Raw genomic sequence first — 27,911 nt, 5'->3', positions numbered from 1 at the left:
GAAACATAGCTCCTGGTAAGATACGTAAAGGGAGCTTGGATCTGTGCCTTAGAAGCCATCCATCTCTTCCTCATTTTCTATTATTTTCTTTAGCTGACTGCTGTTCATCGGGCTGGATCTTTTGAATCCCGTTACTGGATACCTAAATACCCTTCCCATCTTTTATATGTACCCTAGTATCTCAGTTTGCTATGAGTTCTAATAGGTAACAGAGCCCCTAAATGTTTGGATGGAAGAGGAACAACCCATTAGTGTATAAATCCTTCCCTGGATCTTTCCTGAAGTTTTCAGAAAGTCCTATCCTACTGAGTACATATCTTAAAAGTTTCTGAAACCATGAAAAATATCCTTAAATTCCCATTGGTCTGAATTAAAAATACCTACATTAACACAAATGAAAATGTAACTATAGATTATCTAAGTACGTTTGAAAGTTATGAAATACTTTATTATCGTAATTTGCACTGCATCAAGTGGAAATATATACTACTTTTTTTTGCATTATATTGTCATTAATATACTTTGGAGTTTTCCTGAATTTCAGATTTCCATTTGGTACCTTGGATTGGATATTAATATGATGTCAATTTCTGCAATAGCATTTGTAATTATCTTAGTAAAATATTTGGCTCCAGTTATGATAAAGAAATGAAATATTTGTAACCTGCTTCTTTTTCTATTGTTTACTATCTATGTATTTATCTGTGTATTTATTTTAGAAACCATTTTGCCAAAGTACATCTGCGTGCTTTATCTTCAGAGGAGATTGAAGCTATCCATCAAAAAAAAAATGTTTCTATGGCATCAAAGCTCCGGTTCATTCCGAAACCAAATGGATTAAGACCCATAGTAAAAGTGAGCGGTGTTGTTGAAGCAAGAGCATTCAGCAAGGAAAGCAGAGAAAAGAAGGTTTTTATTTTCTTTATTTTATGGGTTTGATTTGGGCAGCTAATATGAGGGGGTTTTTTATACATATGTGTTATGTAGTACAGGTTAAAGTGATGAACTGGAATCTTCAAATCAGAATGAACAGGCCATTGTGACTTAGCTTAGTTTCTTCCTTCTCTATGCTTAATTCTCGTTAGCCTCTGGTTATGGAATCACATAGTCTTGTTTGCAAGCCCATCTTTATATGTTTAACATTATGGCACAGTCCTGTTTTCTTCCTCTACCATTTCCATCTCCTTCCCTTTGCCTTGCTAACATTGTCGGAGTGTGGTTGACATGGTCATCCATGGGGATAGAAGGACGGAAACCTCAGAAGTCTTAAGTACTCAGTATTCCTTATTAATGCGCTGGATTTGTTTGGCTCACCAGAGGATGAGGGGCAGATGAATCTAGCCCGTTGAGATTTACGTGAATGCTTGGTCAGCTAGTTGGCTGTTTTGCCAGGTCAACCCAGGGTGTCTATCCCAGTCAGCAAGCCAAGCAATGGTGAGTTGGGTGCCTTATGGGAGAAGGTCTAGAAAGGACAAGGAAGCTGGGCCAAATACAGTAGAGACAGGAAGGAAGCTGGTAATTAATGTAGTGTGGGAACAGACAGAACCACACAATGCACAGAATAATCGATTTAAAAGGCCAGTTAACCACAAGACATAGTAGGAACCAAATTCCAGTATTTCCCATGAGTATATTAATTGTTTTTTTCTTAAGACTGCGTTGTGATCCCAGGCCCTATTTACCAGACATCATCCAAGAACTGCTCTGAAGTGATACTTTCTTTGTAGTCTTTCCATGGTTGTTATACTGTTGAATTTGGAAGTATGCACACAGTCATTTTGGAAACAGCTGCAGTGCTTTAAAGGTGTATTTGCTCCTGTAATAGATCTGGCACAAAGCATGAATGTGCTGAAGAAGGTGGAGGAGGTTCAAAGTCAGCAATGTTAGTGATTTCAGCTAACCTGCTGCATGGGAACTGAGAGGGGAATATCTGCATACCTAAAGGCAGGAGCAGTGGGCTCCTTTTCGATAGTGCTGATGAGCAACTGAGGACAGCGAAGTCTTCAGTTATTTATGAAAAGATCTCATCCATCTATTCTAGGAGAGCATTACAAAACATAGCTAATGATTTTCATAAATTCCATGAAAGACAAGGTGGCAGTGTTACATCTCTTCTCAGATAGTAGAATGAGAGAGGAAAGTGTATCATGCAAAATAATCACTTTATTATGGAAGTGTGCCTACTTGGCTTGTTTCTGCCATCACCTTTTGTTGTCCAGCTTGTTCCAGTTTTTCATCCTGAGCCATCTAGTTTCTCTCCTCTCTGGTTTCCTCTTAGCATTTAAATAATAGGAGGAAAGCCATCTTCATGTTCTGTCTGTGTCTGACAACACATCAGATTTTGGAATTTGGAAACCAATCTGGAATTTGGGGGCCAGCTTCTGTAGCTCTACAGTGGAATGTATTCAGATGAATGGCAGAGAGAAATCTTCCCCAAATCCAGCTAATTAATTGATTTATGGGCAACTTAGGCTTTGTTCCAAAAAAGTGGTGGAATAAATCCAGTTCTGTGAGTTTATCTCCAAATCAATGCAGGTTTTGTTGTGTTCTAAAGATCTGTTTGTTTGACATCTTTCCTATCTTTTCATTTGAACCAGTATTATTCCCCTCTTCCCCCCTTTTTTTTTCCCAGTGTAAAGTCAAAAGCACTGTGAGGAAAGGGGTTTTTAAAAAGTAGGATTTGTTTGTGCATTATAGATTTCTTTTTTTTAATACACTCTGCAAAGATTTCAGCAGATCTTTAAATTTTTCAAGGATGTTCTTAGCTCTTTGGATTAGATCTGTTCTGAGGAGCTTGTAAGAAGCTGGAGGGAATTCCTTCTACTACTGAAACAAGGAGCCATTGTGAGTACTGCACATTCAGGTCTCTCTTTTTGGCTTAGCGCAAACCAGTCTTTGAGCTCTGAAGCCTCAATTGCCATGCTTTTATTGACTTCACCTGCTAACATCCTTATGGCTATCAGCTTTCGTGAAAAGAAATAATTTGATATCAAAGGAACCATCCTGGGATATCTAAGAAGGAAAGAAGAAAATTTTCTACTGACTATTACTTTGATCTTGCTACTTCTTTTTATCTTGGTGAGTTACATCTTTTCCTTTTGGGCTGGCTCAGTGATCAAAAACACTTGGCCAAATCAGCTAATCAATTAACAGAATTTCTTACCTTGTGAAGTTGGATCATGTTGTTTTACAGGCAGTGATACTCTAAAGTTTTTGATATATTTGAGTTTTGCCAGCTTTTCACTGAAAGCTGTAATGATTAAGTGCAAAAATAAATATCCACAGATGAACTAGTATGCTTCCAAAGTTTGCAATTTCAGTTCATCCATGTCATGATCACAGTACTGCCATTGAGAGTAAGAGGAATCTTTTATTTTCCATTTAAGTGTTTTGGAGGAGTTCATCTAAATTCTGAACTGATTGACATATATCTCAAGTTTGCCCTTTCATCATTCTTTTGTAGCTACATCTGGCAGCTTTTTTTCTTAAGGTGTTGACAGAGCAACATCTAGTTAATTAAGCTGCAAGATTTCACTTCTGCTGTACTTTACTATTACTGTAGCTGAGAGAGTTAAATCTTTGCAAAAATACCTACCTGTGATCCAGAGGCTCAGCTGATGACATGTGGTTTTATCCTAAGAAAAGTTACTTTGTAATTGGTAACAGTTTTATTTGCTGAAGTCCGTCTATTAATGTCCTTAACTATCACTCCTTGATTTCAGAGATTTAAGCACAGAAAAAATTTTATCTGGGATTTAAATATACAAAAAAAATCTCTGACACTTTTTGTCATCTTCCGTGTAGTCATTGAAGCTATGCTCACACTTTCTGAAAGCTATAATTGACCAAAAATACAGTGTATATATATATAAACTGCCTCTCATATTTCACCCAATTGTAAAATCTCTGTATTGTGCAGAATTTAATATTTTTCAACATACTTTGATGGTTGTGCTTGGTCTCTTTAGGTTCATCACTACAATACTCAACTGAAAAATCTATTTAGCGTGTTAAATTACGAGCGGACTATAAACGCCAGTTTCCTGGGCTCGTCAGTGTTTGGGAAAGATGATATCTTCAAGATATGGAAGAAGTTTGTCACTAAGGTTCTCGAATCAGGTGATGAAATTCCTCATTTCTATTATGTCAAGGTATGTTTACTTCCTTTTTTTTTTTTTTTTTTTTTAATTCCCTATGTTCAAACTAATTCCTCAAATAAACTTGTGAGGATATCTTTATAGCTATGAGCTAAATGCATTATTTTTTTTCCAAAACCAGCTGTAGTGCATACCTAATAATGGAATTCTGACTTTTTCTACAGTTCTACTCCACTTCATTAGATTTCTCTCCTTTGCTCTCTCATGTGGTAGCTATTGCTTCTGCTCATGCACTTGATTTTTGCAGTTACATTTACTTTGGTATAAGGATGGGACAAAAATGTAAATTGAGGTGGGAGGGACAATTTTCCTGAAGAAAAAACATGAAAAACCTGATGTGAATTTGGATAAATACAGCATCTTTTGATAAATAGGTGGCTTCTAGCTCCATACTGTCTTTTTCTGTTGAAAATAGAACACCTGAACTCTAATATATCTTTGTCTATTCAACAAGTTTCTTCTCCCACTTGAAAAACTTGAGTGCTTGTTACAACCCACAGTTAAATAAATTTCTTCTTGAGGCTTATTTTTCAGTTAGGTCTAGTAGGCAACTTCTAGTATATTAGCTCAGTTCATAAGTCTGTGTTGTGGGGCTCCCCTCCTATGCTTTGTCTATCAGTTTATGCCCTGCCTGCAGTTACTTTCAGTGATTGTCTCATTATCTTTCAAGCCAAAGAATCCTGTCATTTACACAGTTCTTGTAATTCAAAACCATCTGAAGAAGCAACAGCTTTACAATCAGAAGAGTAAAAGAAAAGTAAAACATCTTTTACAGCTTTGGAAAAAAATGGATTTCATCTTCATCATCCTAAGATGAAGTCCATCATCCTAAGAGGAAGTTTCTTAAAGAGTCAGCCAAACATACAAAAAACAATAGCAATAAACTTCAGTTAAATGAAACTTATACGTTAGATTAAAAGTTGCTTGTGCAGCTTTCAGTATGCTACTTTGATGTTTTTAGTATTCATTAGTACTTAATCATGAGAATAGGTGCTATAAAGCACAGATGGCAGTGGAGATCACTGTACCCTCAATAATAAAAACTATGCTAAAACTGATAGTTTGGAGATCACTATTTGCAAGAGAAAACTGCTCATTGAGTGAGGAAATAGCTTTTGTGCAGGTGAGCAATGAATCTTTCTATTTTGTACCAAATTGGACCAGATGATGCAATAATTTATCTTTCAGCTTTGTTTTCATAGTACAAGAGTGTTTACAATAATACTGATGTTTCTTCTATTTCAGACCGATGTGTCCAGGGCTTATGATACAATTCCTCACAATAAACTTGTGGAAGTGATTTCACAGATCTTAAAACCTGAGAAAAGAACCATCTACTGCATACGACGATATGCAATGATTAAGATTACTGCAAGTGGAAAAGCCAGGAAGTTCTATAAGATACATGTATGATTTGCTCATTTCTCCTCCTTGATGGTGATATTTTTCTATTCAGAGAATATATTTGTTTATAGGATGGTGGGTGGTTTTTTGTTTGTTTTTTTAATCTCAGTTTGAATTTGGTAATTACTTTAAGACTTCAGCTGTTTTCTGGAGGGGACAAAGCTACTTTTTCCTCTGCAGTGTTAGCAAGAATAAAAATTAGTCATAAGTACTGTGGACACAAATACATGAGGGACAATTTTCACTTTAAATATAGTAAATTTTTTTGGATTAAAATAAAAGAAAACCTGACCCTTTGACCTTCTCTGAATAAAAGAGTCTAGTACTGAATTTTCTATTGCTTTTGTCATTTATTTCTTTACACTTACTATACAGGTTTCTACTTTCAAGGACTTTATGCCAGATATGAAACACTTTGTGTCTCAACTTCAGGAGAGTGACTCATTGCAAAATGCAATAATAGTTGAACAGGTAAATATTAGGAGACTTCTTTTCAGTTGAAAAAGAAAGCTACATAGGAAGTAGAGGAGGATTGGGGTTTCATTTTTTAATGAATATGCATAATTATAAGGTGATAGCACTTCTGTCTGGGTGTTACCCAACACCTTCTGTAATAAGATTTTTATCGTCTCGTCTTTGGTGTTTGTAGCAGACTTTTTTAATGTTCAATGAAATGAGTACCCCAGGAAAGATTTTTGTGAAAATATCATTCTAAACTTTTTCTAGATTTTCCCTCTAGTGTCTGACTTTCACTTGAGCCAGTATTTCTTTTTGAATATTTACTAATGAATTTTATTATGTGTTGCAACAGTTCTCAAGTGAGAAGTTAACCACATAGTAAGCAATGCATGTTATCTCCAAATGTAAAGAAGTAAGAATGTAAAAAATGTATTCTAAGCTAAGTAACTAAGGAAATAAGGCATCTTGAATAGCAAAATGCACTGAATAGAAAAATTGCTTTTAAAAAATCAGATTATTTTAACAATTACCTGCCAAGGTTGGTAAGAATAAACTCTTCTTTAGAAGAGTTAAAATGCAATACAAAACATCATTAGCTCTTGTGCTGTGCTCTAAAGAGATTGCCCACTGTCTAAATTAAAGTATGACTAAAACTGATTCTTTTTTAAAATCCCCAAACAGCACCTTTTGTTAGAAGAAGCAAGCATCCTTTGTTCGAATTCTTGTGCTTCAGAGAACTGTATTCATTCCAAACGATTGTTCTCAAGACTTCCTTATACAGGAAGCATGATAGAGAAAGGTATGAAAGTAGATGATATACCTAGTCAGTTCCTTACTGCTTGGCATCATGGTAATCCGTGCGTGCCAACCTATAAGCTTGCTGAGCCACAGATGAACAGAAATTCTCAGATATCTTCTCATAGTGTACTACTACTATTTTTCTTTTCTTTTTCTTTCTTCATTCACTTGCAAGTGGAAGTAGGATAACTTTTACTTCTAACATACAAGAAGATGATCTTGTATATCTATGGACAAAAGAATAGAAGATAAAGAAGGGATGATGCACAATTCCAGGATTCTGCAAAGTGCAGAGACCCTATTGAGTATGTGGATGAAAGTTAAAACCAGCTGATACTGCGTATGCAGATTTTTGTTCTTTTTTTTCTTTTCCATTGGACATCTAATTTAGATGATTAGGCTAGGTATTATATGAACAGCAGCATTCTGTTTCACTATATTTTTAATTTTTAGAATGATTGTCATTTAAAACATGTCATTGGTAAGGGATTTAAACTACTCTTAAATGAAATTTTATCATCGATTTTTATCACAAATATTGTTCATAAATATTGAGTAGAGAGTCACACAGGCAATCACTGATAGTATGGGGTAAGGATGTGGAATGTGTTTTTGTGGCAGAACTGATGGGTGAGTATCTTTTATACTTGGGAATTACAAAGAACATGACAGATGCAAAAACTGTCCTATAAAGTAGAAAGTGAACAAAAGGAGGAGGTGTAAGTTGTGATAATCCAATCTCTCCTTTATAATTTGTATGTGTTACAATCCAGTCTCTCCAACCTCTCCATCATTCTGTATTTGTTGAGTGTGAGAAGCTTTTTAGTGTGTATATTCAGTTCTTGATTTTAAGTCTCTGTTCCCTCACTAGAGGTTTGAAATATTACACATCTTTACTTTCCAGAAAAGTTTCTGTGTATCTTTCAGTTTATAGCAAATTTTCAGTTTCAGTACATTTGTCAAAGTACAAACCTTGTTTTGTTTTGTCCTGTTTTTAGAGCTTATCTTTTAATGAGACAAGTTCCAGTCTGTTTACTTTTTTTCTGCAAATGTTACATAACAACATCCTGGAGATTGGGCGCAGGTAAAAAAAAAAAAAAAAAAAAAAAAAAAATAGAAAAAAGAAACTAGTTTCTGTATATATAATGTTTTTTGCTGCATTTAAGCAGAATACTTTGGCTCAGGAAACTTGTTAGTTGTCTTTCAAAGATTTTCCCTCATGTTAATTTGAAATCTGTTTATAATTTTATTTAGTTTCAGTTTTATAAAAGCATGAAGCATTTGGAATCAAATTTGATAAATTTTCTGTTTCTCACCTGGATGCTATTAGTTATATTTAAAACTGAGGATGTAGTTTGGAAGAAAGATACCTAAAAGTGTGGAGATTCACTGTAGTGACCAGAGTAAGATAACATTCAGGCAGTTGTGCAAAAGCCTTATGTGTCACTTCAGTGTAGTACAAAACTAACTCTTCTTTTCTGCTTGGTCTTTGGGAGGGGGGAATACTGAAAATTGATTTAGTAAATAAATACTCTTAAGTGACAGTTTTCAAAAATCATCATAAATAATCCCAGCTTGATCAAAAGTCTGGAAGAAGTAATATTACAGCTAGAAAAATTGCAGATGACTCAAAACATTGCTAAGACCACTTCTAGAATGTAGTCTGTGGTCTTGGTGTCCACGGTTTTCTGTAACTTCGGTCTTTTTAATTTCACTAAACCGGTAATAATAAAATGGACATTGTAATACAGCATCTCCTCTTTGATGGAGTATTGTGAAAATAATTCACGTATGTTTTGTGAAGCATTCTCGCTCTGTTGCTACTGGCATAGAAAAATCCATGAGATGATTGGGAACTCTAGTAGCATGCCTAGACGTGATATATTAGTATGTGTGGACTCAGTGGCTTTATACAACTCATTAGATGAAAGAGATACTGAGGAATGTCACTCTGGCTATGTCTGTATGAATTCTGTGCAGCTATGGGAAACAAATCAAGGTGTACACTTTTGCAAGGTGATGATTGGCAACTTCAGTGAACTTCTTGGGGACTTTGAGTATAAATACTAGTAATAAATAGCAAGTGCCAAGAGTTAACATTTCACAGTATGCTAGTGGTTTTTTCCTCATTAGAAGTAAGTTATTTTCATGCCTGAGCAGTTAAATTGTGATTCACAGTAAAGCACGCAAAAAATAGCTGAGATGTATAAAACCAGATCACATGCTTCATTAGACTAAGCTGTCAGGGATTTCCCTAAATGAATAGTAATATTTATTTGTGGAAAAAAATAAACAGGAAGATGTTTCCCTTGGCCAGATAATGCTATACTACTAGAAACAGAGAATAAATACTTCAAACAGCCCACTTTAAATTTCATATAGTTAAACAGCTTTACTCTTATTTGCAAAACTGAAAGAACTTTTTCAGAAAAATAAGCAGGATATGATAATGGTTAATATTTATATTTGAATTTAATGTGGAAGTCTGCAATTTCTGAGAAAAGTTAAAACTATTTCACTTCAAAACCTGCCTGAGTTAAATTCCTGATGTAGATGTACAGTATGAGCTTCACCCTATGGATTTTTTAGTGAACACTTTCTTAGAGCCTCTTAGATAATAATCAACATTGTAGTTGCAAAGATTTTTCCTTTGTATTGCATGTTTCTTCTACAAAGCTTTTTTTTTTTTAAAAAAAAAAAAAACTAAGGTGAGACATAAGGAATTATGGAGCCACATGTCACCTGAGTTTTGTAACCCCTCTATGAAGAAAGAAAGGAATTGGATTTGAGATCAGTTATAAGATTGTTTCATTTAATGATAGTTTTTTACTGGAGTTTGTTAATAGGAAAATGTACAGGAAAGCGAAAACATATTTAAGTCAAGGTTAATTAGCAGGTTTCTGAGCATATTTCTTACTGAAACAAACATGTTATGCTTAAAAAAAGATTAAGTAAATGTTTAATGGCTATTGGAATTTTCTTATTGCCTGTTTTGATTTTTGGTGAGGGTTGTTTATTTTTGTTCTTTACTAGGTATTACTTACAGTGCTGTGGAATTCCACAAGGCTCCATTTTGTCAACCTTGCTTTGCAGTTTATGTTATGGAGACATGGAAAACAAATTGCTCTGTGGCATACAGCAGGATGGGTAGGGTGATTTAGATGTTTTATTTTCATGCGCTCTGTTATATTTTGCATACTGTTTTTCAGAATGCTGCTAGATCTGTTTATAAACATCAACACAAAAGAACAACCTGTGAACACTTTTTTTGTGATATGGAAGGTTCATCTTTTTCCAAGTTTTTCAAAATTCAATGTTCTCCCTTAATGTTAGCTGCAACTGAAGGTAATAAAGGATTGCTGATTTGGGACAAAAACTTAAATTTGCAAGAAGTAGAATGTAACAGTCAAAGCATGCTTTAACCCTATACAGCATTTCTTTGACATTTAAATAGTTGACTGCTCAATCCTGTATTTTGGGTTTCAGTCTTGCTGTACACCAAGGCCAAAGTTCTACAGAATATTTTCACATTCTTCACTTCCTGTGAAAATAAAAATGTGTGTCTAATTGTTGTAGAACTTGTGCAACAATTAAACAAGACTTCATTTTATTTCATTAATCTAGCTCTGTTAATGTGGCAATCACCACTTCAGATCACTGGTAAAACAGTCATGTATGATATTGTCTTGACTGTCTTCATCATCCTTGCTTTATGGCAGAATGCGGGAATCTCAAATTAGTTTCAAAGTATATGTTTTTTTTTTCCTAACTTTAATTTTGAATTTTAAGGATTTACAACTCTTCATTAGGAGTGTTGATTAGACCTCTAAAGCTCCAGTGTTGCTGTAATCGTTAACTATGGGGGGAATTTCCTTAGTTGCCATAAGATTGGGAAGAAAAATGCTGAGAAGGAGCTTTCCTAGATATGTGGGGGGGATGCTTCAATAATATATATCTCTAGGTTTTAATTGGGCTGTTTTTCCTTAGAAAGTTAACAAGCTTAGATTTCCAGGTTTTTATCAAGAGCACAGTGTTTAGTGATGCTGTAACATGTCTGACAATATCTTGAACACCTAACGCATTTATGGTTCTGACACAACACTGTGATCCTTCGTCCTCAGCCAAGACAGGATGTTCATTATAGGCTTCCTAAAACTCCAGGCTCCTGCCTCAGGGCCTTCTACTTCATCATCTGCAAATCTTAACACTTTTATCAAGGTCACATATTTGTTGTGTATTTCTTTACAAGGCACACTGCTTTTTATTAGAAGTCCTGCATGCTTCTTGGTACAACTTCAAAGACTTTGGGCCCTGTTTGTGCTTGTTTCTTAGGAGTTCTGCGGAAAGCTAGCCTGGTGAAAGCTCTACTTTTTCATTAGACATAGAATTTGAGTTCCCTTTTTGCCTCCACATGAATTGGTCCTCGCTTGAATCCCAGATTAGGATCTTTAGGCATACGCAGACATCGATAAGACTCTTGCAGTTTGTCCCTGCTCACATATCTCCCTCCATTACTGTGAATTCTCTCCTAAGAAAGATAAAAGAAACTAAATGTGTAGGGGCACTCATCCATCTAGTGTCTCATCCTCAGAAGCTCACTGGATAATGAGAATCACAATTCTAGATACCCTCCTTCTACACAAACAGTATAATTCTCATAGGCCTTAGGATGCTATTAAATGCATCTTTTAATGTTAGGCTGTTTTGGAGGGATTTTTCCCTCTTTTTTGGATCTCTTGGGTTCTTACTAGTCCCTGTAAATTACAGTATGAGTTATAGTAAAAGTTATCTACCAAGTGTTGCAAGAGTTGATGGATCATAGGTTGTTATCTTGCTATATAAATCAGCTTCTTGAAAGAGTGAGCCAAGCATATCCTATGGAGAATGTGGGTGTCCAAACTATTTGTTCCATGATATGGGCTCTGGTAAAGATACTAGAGATTTCCAGCTGGAATTCCCCAAGAAAACTTCCATTTTAAAGCTCAGTTGCAGGAACTGTGATGATGCAGGTCTAAATAGCCATCCACTTCTTTCAAGGAATGTTTTTTTTTTTTTTATACATCCTGAAATTGCAAAATTATGATTCAGAAGAATACGTTTTTTGTGTAACAGCTGTTTTTGTAGGAGTTTAGAGCAGATTTTAGGATGTCACTTAGGTGTATATTCTGTGATTTTTGGCATTTTCATTTGGCCTCTTAAGTCAACCATTTGGCCTCCTAAGCAGCTGTTGATTTGACTGAACAAAGGTGCAGCTGATTTGGTGACAGGGAAGGTATAGTCCTGTTTGGAAGGGAAGGTTGGTCTGGATGATCTATTAGGCAAGACTTCTCACACAGATACAGGTAAACTTTAGGCATTTTTTCTATGGAAAAAGGAAATTCCAGCCTTTACAATAGTGGACTTCAGTCTGAGTGTTTTATGTTCGAGTTACAGCTTCACAAATAAGCTGCTTCATGATAATCCAAGATACAGAGTTATAGTACATCAAGTGTCTGGTATCTGCATGTGTACCTGGTGCTATATCACCTATGCTTTCCTTGTGAACAAAGATACTACAAATTCTCAAGTGTAAAATCCTGCCTCTAAAAAGCTACTGTGGAGTAGCTTGTGTGCTGTAAGTTCCTGTATTGCTTCGTGTAGCCAGCTCCTCTGCTTCCTTTTTTATGATTATTTTTTTTTCCTTCGTGAAACCTGTCTGAGGTGATATTGGCCTCTACCTTCTTGAAAATTAAAACAAATAGATACATTATTGGGAATGTCCTCACTCTCAGGGAAATAACAAAGATTTGAAAGGATTATATATCAAGCAATTTATCTTAAGTTTCTTCTTGATTCCAGAGTCCTAATACGTCTAATTGATGATTTCTTGCTGATTACACCACACTTAACGCAGGCAAGAACTTTTCTGAGGTATGCTATTAAATGCACAGTCTTTAAAGTAATAAGTATTAACACCCTTTAGTGTGTTCTGTTTGATCTCCTTCACACCTATGCATCTAGGAATGTTTGGTGTATGGATTAATAACCAAGGGCTGGTTTTGGAGTCCTCTCTAGTAGCCTGTAACTCAGAAGAATCCAAACAGCTGTGTTCTTGACAAGCAACCAACCATCCATTGCATCTGAGATGGTGGATTGCTGAGATTTAAAGTAGGGATCTAGCTGCTGACCTTGATGGAGCTTCTGGCAACAATTACTAATGTACTCTAAGCCAGAGTAGCTGACAGTTGTCTTTTATGGCCATTTTCCCTCAAAGTTTCAAAATGTTTTAGTTACGTTCTTAAAATGTTTTTATTGGGCAGACATTCTGCAACCTTCATTCCTGGTGAAATAATGCAATTTTTCTCTGATCCAATAATGATCAGAAAATTCTTAGCAATAATATTCTGGGGTGAATATCTGAAAATACTGGTAGAATGGTAGCATGTAACTCACAGAACTTTTCAAAGAGTAATTTTTCAGAGTGCTTCAGGGTTGCTTTATTACTATTATTATTTAAATTGGACACCCCAAGAGGTTCCTTACTACTGTGGAAATTAATGTATGTACAGTCAGCATCCAAGAAGAATAAGGGTTGTGCTGATGCCAAGAGCAGTTCTAAGGATCCAGTAAGCGAAGTCTTGAAAAATATCTTAGCATCTGCAATGTGGTCAGCTGCAGCATGCTTTTCATAATCAGAAAGATGCAGTGCTATTGTGACCCTGAGAGGTCATGGGAGTCAAAGTGGGATAATGTTTCCTGAAGATCTTATTTCCTCCCATTAAGAAACTGAGGGCAAATATCTAAAGATGTTTGTATCTGTGGTTCTGGAGCTGATGAATCATTTGACTTAAGTCACTGAGGACATCAGTAAACTGAGGATACCTCAAAATGTCTGTCTCTGTAACATCTTTTCAATACAATGTAATTTGTGATAGTATTGCAGATACTCTCCTACTTGTCCTTTGAAGTTATCAGCATCTTCATGCTCTATATCAACTTTGCACTGACTGTGTTGGTTTTCTGTGGACAAGTAACCCCTTTTTTGCAAATTGTTCAGATCTGTTTAGAGGTCCTACAAATTATCTACTGCCAATGGAATAGTAGCAGTTTTTCTAATGTAGTGTCAGAATTGAGGGTCTTGTAGGATTTATTCCAGGAAGCAACATTATGACTATTACTCCATTATAACAAAAAAGAGGCTCCCTTTCCTCTCTTCCTTTAAAAGCCTGAAACCTGCACATAAATCACCAAATAAGAAAACCTACTGCTTGTTCAAGAGATGACACTGCTGATTCAGCATGTGGTAGGTGATTAAAAGGCATGCTGTCAATGAAGAGATACTTGGGAAAAACCTTGTGGAAAAAATCCAAGGTTTTTCACCAGATAAATGAGGCTCCTGTTATCTGGAATCTCTCGGTTTTAGTCAGCTTTCCAAAACAAAAACTTTTGACCTCAATGGTTTCTGTGAGGTGATTTATGCAACTTGAATCTCTAGTGTTTCATAGTTTAACTTCTCCTTTTGCCTTAATGTGTAAAAGCTTTTCTTCTCACTTAGGATATGCTTAAGTTTTTTATTTATTTATTTTATCTCCAACGTTGTCAGCTTTTGGTATTTCTAGCTGTGTATATTTACCTAAAGGGCTGGGCATGGTTTCCTGTATTCTTGGGTTTCTGTCCTTTATTTATGTAAAATCATATGTTTCTTGGGTTGGCAGGGGAGGGGGGCTAGGCTAACTGTTTATATTTGTTTTAGGACTCTAGCAACAGGTATTCCTGAATATGGCTTTTTAATAAACCCTAGTAAGACAGTCGTGAATTTTCCTGTTGATGATATCCCAGGATGTTCCAAATTTAAACAGCTGCCAGATTGTCGTTTGATCCCATGGTGTGGTTTATTATTAGATATACAGACACTTGAGGTTTACTGCGATTACTCCAGGTAAATAGAGTTGTATACTCCAGCATAAGCTTTACAGTATGTGATGCACTATGTGAGAAGTGCAAGGCTGTCCTGTGAATGATGTAGTTGAATTCACTGCAAAATAAATTTTACAATTCTGCCTCTTAGGCAGCAGTCTAAACATTTTCTTCTGCTATGCAGCCTGCCTTTAGCTTTGTTCCATCCCAGGGGAATGTACATGCCATTAACCTCATCAAATGTGACATGAGTTGCTAGTGACTAGAAGTCCCATACCATGTGATGAATACCTGGTTTCTGAGAAACTTTTATGATCACCTCAGTCCAATTTCTTTCACTGCTATACACTGTATCACTGAATCTAGTACCATAATCTCAGAATGATTAATGTGATTATATACTTTATATACCTTAACATAGGCAGCAATGATTAAATGAAATGCAGATTGAGACTAATTTTGTATAGAATAGGGGAGCTAGTAATCCTGCCAGTCTCAGAGGTGGTCTCTCTGCTACATTTCACATCTGAAATGTGTGTGGGGGGGGGGAAGTAATCAGTGTTGCTAATGTAAAGAGATGTTAAGTACCCAGAACAGTCTAATTGGAGCAATGTGATCTCAGGTTAGAAAAACATATCCTGCTGAAGTTTCATAGATCACTTGCATGGAATCCTAAATATTTCTGAAAGGTTAACAAAGAAGTGTTTAAACTGAATGTCGCTGTGACTTTGGCCATGCTTAGTATAAACAGCTTAAGAAGGAAATAGAAAGAGGTTTCCTCTCACTGGAGGGCAAAATTCTTCAGTAGTTTTTTAGAAAATAAAAAGCTTGGACAATTTATGAAAAACACTTCCGTAACATGATTTTCCATACTAAAATTAACAGCTAAATATATATTTTCACTTGCTGTGCTTATAAAACAAACAATTTACGTATATGAGGAGATTACTGTTACTAGCCTAGAAGACGCTTGCCGAACCCCAGGAATGCTTGTTACAAGAGCCTCCTTGCTTTGGATAAGCTAGACTTAAGTAATTGCAGTGCAAAGTTTGTTGGGCCAAGGTGAACTGAGGTGATTTCCAGTCTAAGCTCCTCTGTTGCGTGGATTACTGAGTATAAGCAGATCATTGCTGGAGTTAGTAATAATGGTCTGGCTGGACCACATATTTTAGAAACTCGTACAGTTTGTTTAAAGTTTTTGACGAGGTGAATTATTCAGCCCTGAGGTACTGAAGTCATTCCTGCAGCTAATTGTTTCAATACTACAAGGTCTAGAAGGTTTCTAATTTATATTTGGTTGCAGTCATCTTTTAGCTACTGGCTCATAGATTTAGCAAGTAATCTCTGTAACATCAGAAGTTAAATAAAGATTAATTTACAGAATTCACCTTAGTCTAGTAGCCTATGGAGTTTAACTATTTTTTTTTCTTTCCAGTTATACTGGTACTTCTATCAGATCAAGTCTTTCCTTCAATTCAAGTAGAACAGCTGGGAAAAACATGAAATGCAAACTGATCACAGTCCTCAAACTGAAATGCCATTGTTTATTTCTCGATTTACAGGTGGGAATATATAAAAGGATGTTTAGGAATATCATGATTAGTGATAAAGAGCATTAGAACTACTTTGAGTTCTAACATAAAAGTTAATTTTAAAAGATCGAGCATATCTTGGAAATACTGACATCAGCTAAGATGTGGGATATCGGCACGTTCCAGAACCGAGTTTTCAAAGTATTGTTACTTATATACATAATAAAAATCTTTGAAGTATAGCATAAAATACAATTTATCTCTTGATCATCTTATGCTGTTGGACTTGAACAAAGCGCGGTTGGTGCTGGTGACAGTGAAATAATTCTATAGCTTTCTTTCTGTTCTATTCTAGATCAACAGCCTTAGAACAGTTTTCATTAACATCTATAAGATATTTTTACTTCAAGCTTACAGGTAGGTCACTGTCTTTTATAGTAACTCTGAATGTTTCTGAGTTACTGTGTCCACATGGAGGAGCTATGGATTTGCAAACAGTATGCCGTAAATATGTGCAGTGGTAAATTGTAATGTCAGATTACTCTTGTTTCAAGACTATTCTTACGTAATATTGTATAATTCAAGTTACAGCATTATATTGCTGTTTATATTTAAGTGACACTTTGATTAATGGATTTTTAATATTTTTAATATTTTTGGATATTTATAGCTGACTTCAAGAAAAGCAGTGTCTTTTGCTCTGGAATGACCAAAAAGCTAATCACTTATTAACCAATGTATATTTAGAACTTTGTATCTATTAAAATCATATAGAACTTTGACCTGGTTTACTTTGCTTTAACTGAGGTATCATTCCTCCAAGTTAGTTTCTTAACTGCTGATAACTTCTTACTTGCTTCATAGCTAGTAAAGTCTGGATGTTTTTTGTGAGAATTTTCTTGAAATGAATGTTTTGATCAGGGAATCAAAACTGATAAGCAGATTGGGAAGATATTTTAATATCTGTGCATCAAAAACTTTGTATGATTAGAGTACCAAGTAGGGTAGAAAGACCCCTTCAATAAAAATTAGTATAAAACCAAGTCTTACAGGTCTAAAACTACTCTTTCAAACTTTTTCTGATGCATGCTTGATGTCATTACCTGATGATTATTGTATAAGCCCTTTTTAGTTCCATACAATCTGAGCGATAACAACATGAGATAATAGGCATGCGGTCATTGTACTCCTAACATTTCCTATTTAGGCTTATCAGTTATTTCCAAATGCCAGAAAATAAAAAGGTCTTTTCTTATTTTGTCTCATTTGTGACTCAAATCATAATCTGTTAGGAGGTTTTGGGATTTGGGGTTTTTTTTTTATTTATTTATTTATTTTTTTTTTAACTGGTAGGAGATTTAAGATGATGCATACTTATGTTCTGTTATGTACTTGTTAGGAAGTGAAATTTTAGTTCTGCTCTTAAATCCACCTTGGTCTGGATTCACCCAATTTGTATCTCATGCCTTCAAAACTCTTTTTAAAAAACTTTGTGTTGTGGGTGACTTCTGATTCTCCCTCCCTCCTCACTGTGATATGTTTGCTTTTATAACACCGTTCTTACTCTTCCAAAGATCTTTATTATGTTAGTATACAGATACAAAGCCATTCACTGTGCTAGCAGCAGACAAACCACTAATTCAATCAGTGTTTTATGATCCAGTGCAGTAATTACGTTTATACTTTTAATATTTTAAAGTAACCACTTCAAATTCAATTTTTGCTCAATTAATAAACTATGTACGTATATACATTTTTGAGTAATTAGAATGAAAATCAGTTTTTGTAATTGAGTATGTTCATCATAAGGAGGGTTGTAATGCCAGATTCTGAAGCGAACAATAGCCAACAGTTTTAAAATATGTCAATAAAGAGAGATAGGGGAGAATATAATATAAATCATTTGCATAGAATTGGTCTCCAGTTAGACAAGAGTGGGAATCTTGGCCTGTGGAACACCAGATCGTTTGGAGGTCTGCCCACCTGAAGAGCAGAGGTTTTCTTTCTTTCCATTGCACTCTCTCTCATGTGCATAATCTCTGGTTTGGTAGTCTGTGACATGGAATCAGTGAGGGACTGTAACTTTCCAAGAGCATATCTTCAAAAGAGATTTAAAAAGAAAGTTGCTATGCATCTGAGACTCAGTAAGTATGTATTTAGGAGAGGTGTTATATAGCTGGAGGCTGTTTGATGCTTTTAAATTTTGTGTAGTGCCTAAGGTATGAAATTGTACTTTCACTCTAAGTTGCAGATGACTTGTGATTAAATAGGTTCTTTTTATGAACAGGTTCCATGCATGTGTTCTCCAACTTCCATTTAACCAGCAAGTTAGAAACAATCCTTATTTCTTCCTAAGGATTATCTCTGAAACTGCATCATGCTGCTATTCTATCCTGAAAGCCAAAAATGCAGGTATAGTATATTAATGGCAATGAAATAACATAAATTATCTTTTTTAAAAAAAAAATTAAATGTCTAGTCGGATCATGTTATGCTGAGATAAAGAACCGGAATAAAAAATACAGAGTGGATAGTAGGATCACACTTAGTGGTGTGGTTTTTATTTTTATTATTTCTTTTTCCCTTAAACTCCACTCCCTGAAAATATTAAAATGTTTCAGGCTTTCTTTTTTAATTGCCTGGTCCTTAAAGACTTTGTTGAATGTGTATGTTTTAAGTAAAAAATTGTCTTGGAGTGAGTTTACAGAAAGTGGGGAGGGAACGCGCATACTTCTGAATACACATCATTTCAATAACAGCGTCTTTCTGTCCCATCTGTAGGGATTCCTCTAGGTAACAAAGGTGCAACTGGTGCATTTCCATATGAGGCAGCAGAATGGCTTTGCTATCATGCCTTCATTGTCAAACTGGCAAAGCATAAGGTTGTTTACAAATGCCTACTTAAGCCCTTAAAAATATGTAAGTATTCAATTACTTTTACAGTTTAAGATATGATTAGTTCTAATAAAACTTAAATTCAAAGAATTTTTCTGTTTTCATAAAGCATTTTTTTGAAAACATATGGTAATATGTTAATCAAATACTAATATTGATCAACTCCACTTATGCTTAAGTAGACAAACTAAAATGGTGTGTTATTTCAGCATTGCATGTTCTATAGCGTTGTTCAACCTAAGGGACAGTTACTGTTATTTGACACTCAGTAAGCTTGTACAGTTCAAAAAAGCTTAATATACTTGGGTTAATCATGTAAACATTCTCAACAGCTTGCATTAAATGAAAAATGAATGTTTAGATTTCTATTTAAAAAATGGAGAGCAGCTGGCAATTAAATACTTTTCTCCTGCAACATAAACTCTTACCAGAAAAAAAAGTGACAGTGAGGACTACTGTCTTTGAGACAGAAGCATTCAGTGTGCTCTGTGTGTTTTATCACAATCAAATTGAGTATGTTGGCAAGTTTCTTTGACTCTCCACTCAGTGAAAAAAAGCTCTCAGTGTACCAGGTTGGCCTCTAGGTGACTCTCTGTCCTGATCAAGATGTGTGGTTTGATCCTAGACCAGCCATGGAAATCATAGAAATTTGGATTCTGAGATATTAAAAGTGAACATCAGTAGCTTTTTCTTAAGAGGTCAGTACTACTCTTGAATTTAGTCCCAGTGAGGACCAGATGCAGGAACTGCTGCAAAGTTCTTCAGCACTCACTGAGTAATTAAGCACTTTGAATAAGATTTTACTTGGGCTTATTCTATAACCCAAATTCTTCAATCTGGTTCCAGAGTAACCCCTATTGGATTTGTACAAGCATCACCAGCTTGGTACCAGGGCTAAAACACAGTGCACTGAAAAGCAAGCAGTTCTGTTTCTGAAAATAAGCACTTACTTCCTGTATGAAAGGCCCACAGAAGAAGCCAGAGTGCACACAGTTGTCTTTTTGGTAGGGCAGTGTGAGTGTGAACACTGGAACATTTCTTACGGAAACAAGCTGATTGCTGGGACTGTAGTAAGCTCATTCCTGACAGACATAAATATGTCCTCTGAACTTCCTCTAATGAGCAGAACTCTAGTGGCCTCTCACAGAGAATTATTCAATGATGCCAAAAGCAGGGGCACATTTTATGCTTGCTGCTACTGAGAAAGCAGTTCTGTTCAGCCCTTCTAGACACGGGGAGAGAAGCAGGCCAGGCTCCCAATGGGAAGGAAGTGGCTACTTGCTAAATATAAAGAGCTAAAACTGGAACATTGAGAAGAGACTGCACTAGTTAAACTCTGTAGGATAACTGCTTCTGAGAGCCATGTCGATTCTCTAAGATCCATATGGAGTCTGCATCTGAGTTTCCACCTCTAGTGCTGAGGGTCTTGCTCTGATAATTTTTGAGGGAGCGTGGTCCAAGTTGAAGCTCCTCCATCCTCTGTATGTCTTTTGCTGTTGTGACTGACAATATATTCAGGGCATAGCTGTAGCCCCAGAAAGCTCCACTATTCAGCAGAATTTTTTTTGTATGTGTGTATGTACCTTAAAACCAGAGTCTGTGCTGTTTATATCACCATGACTTCTAGGGGGAATAGATTAGGAAGTGGGAGTTGAAATCTTTCCTAGTTTGAGTAATGAAATGTTTTCTCTATATATATGAGGTTCCATTAGGTTCTTTCTTTTGTACTAGTCCAGCCCAGCTATTTGCGTATCTGCAATGCTAACCACAAAACTTGTGTGGTCCAGATCTAACTCTGTATGTGCAGTTCCCTACCCAAGAGGGGAAAGTTGGCCTTCTGTCAGCTGGATCCTCTAGCAAGAATGCCCTTTGCAGAAACTGAATAACCCAATTTACTAAATTTTGGGGGAGAACTGTTTGGGGGAGAACTGTTTGCATTGTACTTTTGTATCATGGAGGTGGGCCAGGGAAGATCCAAAGAAGAGTTAAAAGTGAGGAGCTCTTTGTATTGAAAGAATTTCTCTTTGATCCTCTGGATTTCAAGAGAGATGTCTATGCAGCTAGGAAGACCTGGACACTGTTCTCTGGCACTTTGGCCAAGCGGTATATTATGTGCATCAACTGTGCAGTGCACATCAAGTGTGTTAGTCTAGGTTTTCCCTTGGAGATGTAACATCATTTTAGGTGTGAGCTTTCTTCTCAGCATAGCATGTCTGAAATGCAAGGGCTGTGTTGCAGCCCATCCAAGAGGTCTTTTCATAGTATGAAGTTAAGTGTATGGGGTGTATGCCGAGGGAACAGCATGGAAGGCCTGTGGGGATGTTTGCTACGAAGGCTTCAAGAGTAACTCTGAAGGAGTATAATACGGAGGAAGCCAAATCTTATGGAGGTTTTTTCTTTATGCTTCATGTTAAGAGTGGCCTCTGGCACACTTTAGTTCCTTAACCGTACCTGAGGATGTTTTCAGAGTACTGGCTAGCATGATCCAGAGCTCTTCTCATTGTGTTCCCACTGCTAAGCAATAGGGATGGAAAGTGCTTGCACTTGCTCCCTTATTGTTCTAAGAAGCAGTATAGATGTAGAGGAAGGGCACACTGGGAACCCTCACATCACCCCCAGGCTATGGAGATCTCAAGCAGTTCTCAGTCCTAGTGGCATTTCAATCCAGTGGTGTGTTCTTGTGAGCCTCCTCTTTGCCAAGCGCTTTTCACCATTCTATGAAGCTGTTTATCTTAGTTGACATTTTCTCTGTTAAGAGGGAGGAGAAATTCAAGCCTTTATCTTGTTAAAGACTATTTTTCAGGCCCCTGAATGTACATATTGTTTTTATTTTTTTTCTCTTCCAAGTAAACTGACTAAGATACTGAATAACGTTGAGCGGAATCCTGCAGGAACCTGCTAAAAATCCATATAAAAATACATTTATAGGTAATTCTCTATTCAATCTGATCAGTTAGTTTTTTGGCTTGCATCACCTTCATTTCTGTGTAATATTAATATTGTAATTGAAACATAATGCTATAGAAAAGATAACCACAGAGCTAAGCATTATGTAGAGATATGAGAGCTAATTTTAAACACTTTTAGGCACAATTTTACTTCTGGAACTTGGGTTAGCGTATATGGATATCAGAGTAGCTGTGACAGCAGAGTCATTGGTTCTCATATGTGTTCCTATGAAGCAAAGCTAGTTCAGTATAGCAATCTGCAGCACAGAAATAACCAAGTCTGGAAAGTCAACACAGATGCTATTAACAGCTACAGTTTTTGTTGTTGTTTTGGAGATTGTGTAAACTATTATAAAACCTGTTCTTCTCATAAGATCATGATGTCTGACAGAAACTGATAAAAACTTAATTCTTGTGTCTCTGTACATGCCTTTCCATTACTTTCCCTTGATTTCAATCTCAAGCTCACTAGTTTAGAGGGAGGAGGTTCTTTCCAATATTCTGAAACTTATTAAATATCAAGATGAGTGGCTTCAGTACTTCATTCTCCAGAGTGAAGTACTTTAAACATAGTTACTGTTTAACATCCTTCCTATTATGACCACTGGGGAAGGGATCGAGAGTCTTTTCTTATCATGATAAGATATAAATATATCATGTGTCTCCTTTCCAAATACAGAATAAATGTTTATTGAGCACTTCTGTCTTTCTGCATCATTGACAATTTCACCAGCCCTGTTTAGGTAACTGACTTTAACTGTTGCTAGGATTTTAAATGTTCTTCCTAATCTTTTAAAAAGTCCTTTTTATTGTCTTTCATTCTATTGACCAGACTTCACTGGCCCCCTGTATTTCAAAACTGTTATGTCATATTTTAAATTTTTCATTCCTGATTGAAGAGCCTGATTTAGTCTTCAGCATTTTCTATCTTAAGGGTGGCTTTCTAATTAATTTACAGTGAGAACTGCTGTTGCCCCTGTTTCAGCAAAATGTGCATTCTTCATGTGGGGTTTTTTTATATGCTAATTCCAAAAATAAGCTACTTTGATGCCATACTGAAAGTAGGGGGTAGGGGAACACAAATGGGAATAATTTCCTGCTGTAAATAAGCATTAGCAAATAAGGACTTGCTCCTTTTCCTAAGCATTGTTTAAAATAGGGTCTTTTAAAGTAACTGTCCCTTGACAGACAGTGCGTATAGTTATTGAGAAAAGCATCTTAGCTTTTCCAAAAATCTTTAAAATTCTTGGATACAAACAGAGAAGTTTTATAAGAGCACAGTAGTAAGAATTTACTTTGTTACTCTTTTACCATATGCTTTTAATCCTCTTCTTTTACTAGAAGTTGTCTGCTTGGTTTAAGGTAAGAACATGAGAACAGCGTGTTTTGCTGTAGTGTTTTGTTTGTTTGTTTAATCCTCTTATTCTAGGTGTTGCTAATAACTTTTTTATTGCAGTGAACTAGTGTGGATTTCATGAAAATGTGTTAAACTGTGTTAGCATTTTCCCTAATATGGAGTTGTTAACGCACAATTTATTGTCTGTCATATTTTTGTAGGTAAAATGCAGCTATTCAGGAAGATCCCAAAGGATACTATGGCACTACTGAAGGCAGTGACAGAACCATCTCTTTGTCAAGATTTCAAAGCTATCTTGGACTAATTGATTAAGTTTTATTTTGTAATCACTTCAGGTTTAAAAACAAATGCTAGATATTTAGCTGACTGTTCTGTGGCTTATTTTGGTAGGATGGGCTTAAAGCAACCTGATTCAGAAACTTTGTGGATTTGTTTCTCAGATATCACACAAGTGGTTAAGAACAGTAAACATTTTTGTTAATATCATCTTGTCTGTGTTTTCCTGCAATTTTACTGCCTGTTTGTTTGAAGTAGTTGACTTTGTTTCCTTCAGCAATTCCCATATTCTTGATGAAGACATCTTTAAATTATGTCCTGTGCAACTACATCAGCTTTCATGTTTCAGTGTACTGTTTCTGCAAGGCTGTTCTCTACTGCTCTGCTTTGCATACTACTTTATTATAAATTGTCTGGATAATTGCAGTAATGTATGCTTGACTCAATATCTTTATTTTATAATAATTTTCAGCATCCCTTCCATCTGGGCTTTGTCCTGAAAGACACTTACCTGCACAGAGCAAACGTATTTCTTGCTAGGTTCTACCTAGCAAGAGGTTCAGGTTAGAGATTGTGTGTCTTGGAGAACACAACAAATAAGTCAAAATTTGAACACAAAATCTGGACGTTTAAAGTATGTTTAACACATTTTTGAGCACTTGCTGATATTCTTAATAAAAAATTGTATACAGAATGATGGTGCTTTATTTATGCCTACAAAACCAAGAGGAATCAAAGTCCTTCATTAGATAAGATCCTGAGTAGATTACTCTATTTGCATTTCCTGTTCTTTATTTAGGCTTATATTTGGCCTCATAATGTTACTGAAGTGCTGTATTAGCCCTGGTGTTGACACTGATATACAGGGCTGAATTTTGTCCTATGATTGCTCTCATAAGCCTGCCCATATGTTTTTCCTCCTTCAGCTTTGCATGCTGAATTTGAATAGTTCTAATGTAAAACAACTTGATTATGAACTCTGTTAGAGGCTAAATAGCAGTTCTGGGAGGTTTTCGCAAAGCAGATGGAAGACGCCTTACTGGAGTGAAACACAACATACGCAGCAGATTTATTTTTGAAGATTTGAAGAGTGACAGAACACTACTACACGGGTAGTTGTCTTGGATAACTGGGATCAATAATACAGTTCTTAAAAGACAATCTGCAGTATTGTAGTCTGTACATTATCATAGCTCAATTTAAATTGTCAAATGCATCCTAAGTCACTCATACGGCTTTCTTTGCTGTAGTGATGCTGTAAAAATAAATAAAAGCCATAGAACTACCACAGCTGTTAAAGTAGAGAGCAAATGAAAAACAGTCCAATTACGCCCTAGCCAGTGATTCAAACATCTAGCAACCCCTCTCCAGAATATTTTGAAGTGATACTGGTGTGAGAAAATGCCATAGTGGACACCAGGGCATAAGAGAGGCCTGTTGGCAGAGGAAGGATTCAGGTTTAGTTTACTGGAGCACATTGTGGCAGGAAAAGGCAGCCAGATGTTCCAACAAGGCTGTAGCAGGGATGAGTTTTGAGCATCTGGAAAATTTGTTACACTTCCAAAGGAGCCTTTCCTAACTCTGGCTGTTCATTCATTCCTCAGGCTTTCTTCAGCTGATCATTCCTTCCAACCTGCTGCTCTTCCTCTCTCCTGCTGTACTGCATAAGACTTTATGTAGATATAGGTAAAAATTTTGACTGCCATCTAAGCCACAGGCCCTGCGCATATTGTAGGTCATGCTAATGGTGGCTGAGTTGTTGGGCAGCAGTAAGGAGGAATTCGTGTTTGTTTTGTTGTGGTCACTGAATAAGCTTTCTGAAAGGGAGGAGACAGGAGACAACATTTTCTTGAGAGCAAACAAGCATGCCAGTTTTGAAGAACCATCTGGAATAGAGGCTGGGGCAGTCTGAAAGATACCTCACAAGCCCATGGGCATGTGGAAAGAGTAGAGGGCCTTTTTGCAGTGAAGAGCAGTCTCAAGGCAAGCTTCCAGGATAATCAAAAGGATGTCCTGAACATATGGAGTGGAAAATGGGAGCAAGAACTGCACAGAATTTATCACTGTTTCAGAAGCTGTTGAAAGTAGCTGGACCTGGGAGAATTAGAAAAAAATCTCTGCCCTCAGCCAAGAACGTGGTAGTTACGGATAATTTATTTCTAAGCCATTAAGTTTGATGCAAGATCAGACCTTTCTGTTGGGGGGGGGGCTGAGACATACCTTGTTCTATTTAACATTTTTTATTAAAACATTAATGTTAGAGACTGGAAATTTTTAATGTCTTTCAGTATGCTCCCTTCTAGAAAAGAGTGGAGCTGTTTCTGCTTTAAGGTAAAACAAGGTCCCATTTCTAGCACTTCTTCTGCATCCTGCTTACACTTTCCTATATAACTTGCAAATAATTTTCTAAATGAAACTAGTGCTTTCCTCCACAGCTTTGGAACTAGTATGGTACATAGTTATAGTACACCACTGCTCTTGTGTTCTTGTTGCCTATCTCTAGTAAAGAGTCTTGTTCAGGCAGTGATGTATTTAATGAGGTGGCAGAATGCTGTCCTTGCTACAGATGATTTTGTTGTTGTTGTTTTGGGGGTTTTTTGGAGGAGAGACAGATAAGCATCTCTAATAGGCTTTCAATTGCAGTCTTTTCCCAAAGCAAAACAGCTGATGGTTTAAATAATCGGTGTTCTGAATTTTGTGTTTGGAAGGGAGTCCCCTTTAAAGGAGTAGCATGCTGGAACACAAGTTTGGAATAGAACTAGTGGTGCAAATTTGGAGTTGTTTGATCAACCATTTCCTTCTAACTTTCAAAATACTTAAATATTTGCATGCCCTGTGAGATGATGATGTAGTGATTATGCTGCTAGAAGCAAGGAGAGTTGCTAGTAATTTTGGAATCAAACTCTGAGGTCAGTAGGCATCTTCACGCTTCTTACAGCTATTGCCTCCACTATGTCCTGGTCTAGTTTCCCTATTCCTCTGTAAAATTGCAGAGAGTAGTCTTAGAGCATCATCTACTTAAATTAGACCCATTGACTTTTCCTTATGTGGCATTCAGGGCTTTCCTCTTCACTGCAGCTCCAATTGGTAAGTATGTTCCTGCTCGGCTACCAATTTCCTCTTCAGTTCCTCCTCTTTCCTGTCAGATTCTACCTCCCTGTTAGCACCTTCCTGACTGACAACACTTAGAAACACAGAAATCTCATTACGGAGAAGTTTTAATGTAGAACTTCAGCTCTGTATCCTTGTAACTTTCTCCTTCTGTTTTTCAAGGCTTTAATGTTGGAGATTTTCCTGTTTTCCCAATATTTACTTTTTCTCCCTAATATTTCATCCTGTTCCAGCTAACATTGGAATCGTCTGTCTTTCCAGATACTGCATATAGATTATTATTGCATTAAGGAATACAAGGAATGAAATTTGGTTAGTGGGTAGGATAATCTCATTTTTACTTTGTATTACAATGCCATAGGCTATATCTAGTGATATAGGCTATAAATGCTGTGTCTCAGTTGTAGGTGCAATTTTGTAAAAATGCATTAAGTGTAACCCTTGCAATTGTCTGAGCACATCTTTTTGCCTTTTCCCCCACGACTACTTGCTAATGTGTTAATTTTAAATAATAAAGTTATTTCTGAAAGCAACAACTTCAGGAGGTAAACAAGTCCAGATACAATTCTGAAATCAAAAGATGACTATTTCAGTTTAAAATATCTTCCATTTAAGAAGGCAAGTGAAAATAACACCAAAACTGGTATGTGTTTACCAACTGGAAAAATAAAAAATTTTAAGAAAAGCTGACTGTCTCTACAACTAATTATACAGCCAATGTATAATCTTTCTTGTTGCTATAGCTCAGGACAGTTTGAAAAAAAATGCTGTGACCGCATGTGTAAGGAATAGATTAAAACACAGCAATAGCAGAGATATAATACTCTAAAATGAATAGTCTATTTTGTAAGGAAGGTAGAAATACTCAATAAGTGCTGCTTCTGGAGAAAGCTATTCTTAAAGAAAAAGCAATGCATCATGGTAGTAAAATATTTTCTAGTGCACTGTAACAAAGTGGTATGTTAAACAGCAACTGCTGACATGAAACACTTGGCTGGATTCAATAACTTGAATCTGGACATACTAAAAGAATTTGCTGAAAGGCACTCTGAACCTTTACTAGGGACTTCAACAATCA

At 36.2% G+C, this 27,911-nt stretch overlaps 1 protein-coding gene across 1 annotated transcript in view; it reads left to right on the top strand.

Annotated features, from left to right (window-relative positions):
• The window catches only part of TERT (telomerase reverse transcriptase), a 33,710-nt gene extending 9,960 nt beyond the window's left edge, over positions 1-23,750 (top strand). Inside the window, exons 5-17 of the mRNA XM_062567954.1 lie at positions 720-909; positions 3,969-4,151; positions 5,403-5,564; positions 5,937-6,032; positions 7,817-7,902; positions 9,852-9,965; positions 12,657-12,728; positions 14,551-14,736; positions 16,150-16,276; positions 16,602-16,663; positions 18,534-18,658; positions 19,028-19,165; positions 23,647-23,750. Coding sequence (XP_062423938.1) covers positions 720-909; positions 3,969-4,151; positions 5,403-5,564; positions 5,937-6,032; positions 7,817-7,902; positions 9,852-9,965; positions 12,657-12,728; positions 14,551-14,736; positions 16,150-16,276; positions 16,602-16,663; positions 18,534-18,658; positions 19,028-19,165; positions 23,647-23,750 — 1,645 coding nt within the window. The remainder of the gene's footprint in view (positions 1-719; positions 910-3,968; positions 4,152-5,402; positions 5,565-5,936; positions 6,033-7,816; positions 7,903-9,851; positions 9,966-12,656; positions 12,729-14,550; positions 14,737-16,149; positions 16,277-16,601; positions 16,664-18,533; positions 18,659-19,027; positions 19,166-23,646) is intronic.
• Positions 23,751-27,911: the final 4,161 nt, after the last annotated feature.

The sequence above is a fragment of the Rhea pennata genome, chromosome 2, assembly GCF_028389875.1.
Source record: "Rhea pennata isolate bPtePen1 chromosome 2, bPtePen1.pri, whole genome shotgun sequence".
NCBI classification, from domain to species: domain Eukaryota; kingdom Metazoa; phylum Chordata; class Aves; order Rheiformes; family Rheidae; genus Rhea; species Rhea pennata.
Note: the sequence above shows the minus strand (reverse complement) of the source record. Positions and strands in the feature narration are given on the sequence as shown.